Here is a 5,982-nt window from a genome sequence, read left to right as displayed (position 1 = left end):
TTTTTTTTTTTTTTTTTACTCCCTTAATGAGTTTGTATAAGGTTAGAACTAATTCTTCCTTAAGTCACATTTCTTCCTTGAATGTTGACTGGTTGCCAGGGAAGTGATCTGGGTGTGGGGTTTTCTTTACAGGGGATATTCTTTATCTGACTCAGTTTCTTTTATTTAATAGTTAATAGGTGGCACATGCCTATAATCCCAGCATTCAGGAGGCTGAGGCAGGAGGATCATTGTGAGTTCGAGATCAGCCTGGGCTACAAAGTGAGCTCACAGGCAGCCTAAACTGCATAGCAAGAACCTGTCTCAAAAAGACAAAAAAAAAAAAAAAAAAGTTAATAGGACTAGAAGGATTTAAAATTTTTTTTTTACAATTTTGGCCAGTTAACTTTTTTTAAGGTGCTCAGGATCAAACCAAGGAGTGCTGTACCACTGCTACATCCCTCTTTTTATTTTTTTGGAGACAAAAGTTGGCTCAGGTTGGGCTTGAATTTGTGATCCTCCTACTCAGCCCCCTGGGTAGCTGGCACTACAGACATGACATTGTTCCCAGCTAAGTTTGCTCATTTTTTGAAGTTACATCCTTATTCTGCAGGATCTGTAGTGATAGCCCCTTTTTCATTCCTGTTACCTTTTTCTCTTTTTTCTTAATTACTGACACAAGATTATTATCAGTTTTATCCAACTTTTGCCAATACTGAACTTCTGTGCTGTATTTTTGTTTTCTCTTAATTTCTACTATTGACCTTATTGCTTTCTTCTAAGTATTCTTTTTGGCTTAACTTTTAAAAGAATAATAAAATTTTTGAGATGCATGTTTGTTAATTTTTAGTCGCTCTTAAAATATTCGTGTAGAACTCATTAATGTTCAGTATTTTTTCTAATTCTTTGTATACAGCTAAGGCTATAAATTATCTATCAAATATTGCATTAACTGTATACCAACAAGTTTTAATTTGTACTTTTTTTATTATCATTCAGTTCAAAATATTTTCTGCTTTTCATTATTTCGTGTGTTGTGTGTAACTTGCTTTTACTTTCACTTGTGACATATACTGAAGGAATTACCTGTTCATGGTGGCCTACTGATTCTATATCAGAATTTAGGATTTAACCTTTAGGTCTCATTTTTGTAGTCACATCTGTTACTCAGCCCCTAGAGTAATAACTTATAAAGAAAGACCCTATCATCTGCCCCAAAATAGAAAAAGAAATAACACTACTTTGAATTGACACTTGACAGAGGGTAATGAGAAGATAAAAGGCTGTGCCATGGGCTCATACAGTTTTTTACAAGCTGGATTTCCTCCTCCCTGAAAATTTTGCTGTCTACCCCTGCTTTTAGGGACCACGGGATCATCCGAACTCTGGATTTACCCATCTATGTGACACGAGTGAAGGGCAACAACGTGTACTGCCTAGATAGGGAGTGTCGTCCTCGGGTACTCACCATTGACCCCACCGAGTTCAAATTCAAGCTGGCCCTGATCAACAGAAAATATGATGAGGTAGGATCTGAGGACATATACTGTAGTATTAAGACGGGCAGCGCTTCTTTTCCTGTAAGTAATCTCTGCTTCCTGGCCTGTCCAACCCCCACTGTCTAGGTACTGCACATGGTGAGGAACGCCAAACTGGTAGGCCAGTCTATCATCGCTTACCTCCAGAAGAAGGGCTATCCGGAAGTGGCCCTGCATTTCGTCAAGGATGAGAAAACTCGCTTTAGTCTGGCACTGGAGTGTGGAAACATTGAGGTGAAAAGAATATGTCATTGGCCCCAGATCATTTTATAAAACATGAGAGAGCCTCGTATGAAAAGATGAAAGAGTAAATAAGATCCAGAATGTACAACAGATATTGTAAAATGGGAAGAAACTTTAAAAAGGAAAGAGAAACTGGGGTGGGGAAATGGAAAAAAGAAGGAAAGGGAAAGTGAGACAGTATAAAATTTGGGATAAAAGCAAGACAGTATAAAATTGGAAAAAAAAATTTGAAAAAATGCATTTATTGACACTTGATTTTGCTTAGGTGAAGGAGTATTTTTTAAATGTTGAAGCTCAGAGGACACAGGCATTATTTTCACATGAGAGGGGCTGGGGATTTAGCTCAGTGACAAAGCGCCTGCCTGGCAAGCGCAAGGTCGTGAGTTCGGTTCCCGGTACCGGAGAAAAACCAAAAATCACATGAGAAAAGAGCTTAGAAACATTATTTTTTCTATTTTTGAATTCCTTCTTTTCTGATTTCTTCTGCCTTTCCTAAAACCCCTGTGAGTCTTCAAACCTGGCAGGTAAGGTAAACAAGAACTGGCCCTATGGAATCAGCAACTGTTAGGTGATATTTTGAAGGTAAATTTTTCAGGAAATGTCTCCAGATGAGAATAGTGTGATAAGATTCTTCTATTCGTGGATGTAAAGAGATCCTGTTTGTAGATAGAGTTTTCAACAGAAATAGAATGAAAGCTGGGAGCTATCGAAAGAATAGGGAGTTCTCTGGGAGATTTATTTGGAGACACAGGCTTTGACCACATGTCCCTTGTTTTGAGTCACAGCGTATCCTCCGTAGGATTCTGTTAACACTGATCTCGGGGCTTCTTTAGATTGCTCTGGAAGCAGCTAAAGCACTAGATGACAAGAACTGCTGGGAAAAGCTAGGAGAAGTAGCTCTGCTACAGGGGAACCACCAGATTGTGGAAATGTGCTATCAGCGCACCAAAAACTTTGACAAACTTTCCTTCCTGTACCTTATCACTGGCAACCTGGAGAAACTTCGCAAGATGATGAAGATTGGTGAGGCCCCTAAAATCACTGTTGGGAAGAAGGGTTTTGGGGGACAGCCAATGGGGGAGAGAAAATTTAAGAAAGAAAACCTGCCGCACATGGTTACACACACCTGTAATCCCAGCACTCAGGAGGCTGAGGCAGTAGGATTGCCACAAGTTTGAGGCCAGCCTGGGCTACATAGTGAGTTCAAGGCCAGCTTGAGCTACATAGCAAGACCCTGTCTCAAAAACACAAACGAACAAACAAACAAAAAATAGAAAACCTAAGTTTGTGTCTCTTGACTTGGTGCAGCTGAGATCAGAAAGGACATGAGCGGCCATTATCAGAATGCCCTATACCTGGGTGATGTGTCAGAGCGAGTGCGGATCCTAAAGAACTGTGGACAGAGTAAGTAGCTCCTTGGAGGCCTTAGGAAATGTTCTCTTTTCCTGTTGCATTATTTATGTACAGTGGTGCAAAGTTGCCCTTCATTGTGCATTTTTCAGGAAAAATGACACGTTCATACCATGCTTAGATAGATTTTCTTTAAAGCCAAAGGGAGTTACAGCCAGAATACCAAGTCTGGTCAACAGAAGAAAACAGTCATGGGGAAGACAAGAGGTTTTAAAAGTCCCAGAGCAAGCTGACCATGGTCACGCGCACCTGTAATCGACTTGAGAGGCTTAAACAAGAGGATCACAAGTTCAAGGCCAGTTTAGGCAACTTGGCAAGACCTCGCCTCAAAGTAATTTTTTTTTTTTAAATAATTTTTAAAAAGGGGCTGAGGATGTAGCTCATTGGTAGAGTAACCCTAGGTTCAATAATACACACAAAGAATTAATTAAGTATGTTTCTGTATATGTATAGAAACTATTTACTAGGGATACTACAGTAAATGTAACTGGTTGGATACATTAGAATTTTATTTCTAGACTGGAGATTTCACTCATTATTCTTGTATACATTTAAGGGTTTTTTACTTTTGTTTTAAGAAAACACTAAACACCAACACTATAGAAGCATTTGAAAAACATACAGGAACAAGGCAGAAAACGTGGCATGACCAAGATGCTGCTCTAGTGGAGGAGCTATGGTCAGATTTGGGTTATATATTTTGAGAGTAGAAGCAATACGACTTACTAAAGTGGTAGATGTAGGGTGTGTTAGGAGTCAGGATCCCCAGGTTGTACTAATGTTGATGATGAATCTTAAAGATAAGTAACTGTATTCATTAGCAATTAATTGCTGTATAACAAATTACTCAAAAACTTTGTACAGGTTAAACATCAAAACCTAATAAAAAAAACCCAAATCCTGAAATGCTCCAGTACCCAAAACTTCTTGAATACTAATATGATGCTCAGAAGATTTTTGGAATATTTTGAATTTCAGATTAGGGGTACCTGACTAGTAAAGCCTACACAAATATTCCAAAATCCAAAACCTCTGAAACACTTCTGGTGCCAAGCATGTCAATGAGGGATGCTCACTTTATAGTTTAAACAACAATCGTGTATGACTTACAGTTTAGAGCATGGCTCAGCTCAGGCTCAGTGCCTCTCGTAGGACTGCAGTCAAGGTGTTTGCCTGGACTGCAGACATACCATGCTCAGCTTGGGACCCACTTTTACACACAGTCACCTGGGTGGGCATTACTAAGGCTGTCTCTGTTGTCTGTTGTCTGGGAGATGTCATTTCCTTCCCATATTAACTTCTAAATAGGGCAATTCACAGCATGGCAGCTGGTTTATAAGCACTCAGGAGGCGAAGGCAGAAGGATCGCAAATTCAAGTCCCACCTGGGCAACTTAGCAAAACCCTGTTTCAAAATAAAAAATAAAAAGGGCTGGGGATACAGCTATGTGCACTGGAGATAGAAGGCATAATTGTAAACTAATCCCAGCAGTAACATCCCATTATCTCTGCCTTGTCTGTCCGTTTGGAGGGTGGTAGTTAGTAAGCCCAACCCACACTGAAAGGGAGCTTATTATTCAGGTACTTGAATACTAGGGATCACTGTGGGAGGAGATTTCATCTCTCTGCCTACCACCACAATATTTCCCTGAAAATGTATCAGTATCCCAAAGTCTGGTTTCTCTACAGAGTCCCTGGCCTATCTCACAGCTGCTACTCATGGCTTAGATGAAGAAGCTGAGAGCCTGAAGGAAACATTTGACCCAGAGAAGGAGACAGTGAGTCTTTATCTTTTATATGAGTGTCTTTCATCACAGGATTAACTCAGCTCTTAGGACAATTTAAAACTACCCCACCTGGTTACAGAGTGGCTGAGAAATAAATGAGCTTAAAGGAATCTCTATACCCTTCTGTATAGGATTCCTGAGAGTTGTTTGTGTTTAAACCTTTTATCTTCTTCCACCTCTCAGATCCCAGACATTGACCCCAATGCTAAGCTGCTCCAGCCGCCTGCACCTATCATGCCACTGGATACCAACTGGCCCTTACTCACAGTGTCTAAAGGATTCTTTGAAGGCTCCATTGCCAGCAAAGGTCAGTGCGCGTTTCTTCCTTAGCACTTCTATCATTTATTTTGTAAGAAACCATCCCAGAGAGTGCCATTCGCACTTAGTTGCATTTGTCTGTTTTTTTGTGTGAGGCCTTAGGGAACACTGAAATACCAGTCAGATCTGGTGTATAAAGAAAAGCTTTCTGGGGCTGGGGATTTAGCTCAGCGGCAAAAGCGCCTGCCTGGCAAGCGCAAGGTCGCGAGTTCGGTTCCCAGTACCGGAGGGAAAAAAAAAAAAAAAAGAAAAGCTTTCTGCAGTGTAGAAGAAAATTTGGGAATTGGGGCAGGGGTTATTCCTATTACCGCTAATAACCTCTATAAGTATTTTGGTGTATTTCCCTAGGTTTCACCATGTATGTAGTCATGTTCTAGTGTTTTATCATTTATGACATAGTCTTCAGGTACAAATTCAACCACCTCTAATTTTGTCATGTGAGTGTGTACAAATGGGTACTGTCGCCCCTGCCACTGCCACCCTTAGTCTTCTCCTGTTTCGCAGATATGTCTACCAGTTCACTTCTCCTAAGTGAGAGCCTAAACAGACTGCATTTTCTGCCCAGCTCTGCTCTTTCCTTTATCTCCTCTACCTTCCTATGTCCTTGTGCCCTGCACTTACTGTAGCAGTGGTGACCTAGGAGCTCAGGAAGAAGTTCGAAGAGTTTGACAGCCAAAGACCAGTAACTTGGTTTTGTTTTTTTTTTTT

The 5,982-nt window shown here is 40.4% G+C and overlaps 1 protein-coding gene across 2 annotated transcripts in view; it reads left to right on the top strand.

Moving 5' to 3' along the window:
* Copa (coatomer protein complex, subunit alpha) overlaps positions 1-5,982 on the top strand; it is a 48,107-nt gene that overhangs the window by 34,691 nt on the left and 7,434 nt on the right. For both annotated transcript variants that reach the window (XM_005400207.2, XM_005400206.2), the window contains exons 18-23: positions 1,343-1,505; positions 1,605-1,751; positions 2,594-2,783; positions 3,069-3,164; positions 4,859-4,947; positions 5,140-5,263. In XM_005400207.2, the coding sequence (XP_005400264.1) occupies positions 1,343-1,505; positions 1,605-1,751; positions 2,594-2,783; positions 3,069-3,164; positions 4,859-4,947; positions 5,140-5,263 (809 nt within the window). The remainder of the gene's footprint in view (positions 1-1,342; positions 1,506-1,604; positions 1,752-2,593; positions 2,784-3,068; positions 3,165-4,858; positions 4,948-5,139; positions 5,264-5,982) is intronic.

This window comes from Chinchilla lanigera, unplaced genomic scaffold (assembly GCF_000276665.1).
Source record: "Chinchilla lanigera isolate Chin_1 unplaced genomic scaffold, ChiLan1.0 scaffold00067, whole genome shotgun sequence".
Classification (NCBI taxonomy): Eukaryota; Metazoa; Chordata; class Mammalia; order Rodentia; family Chinchillidae; genus Chinchilla; species Chinchilla lanigera.
This window is presented reverse-complemented; position numbering and strand designations above follow the sequence as displayed.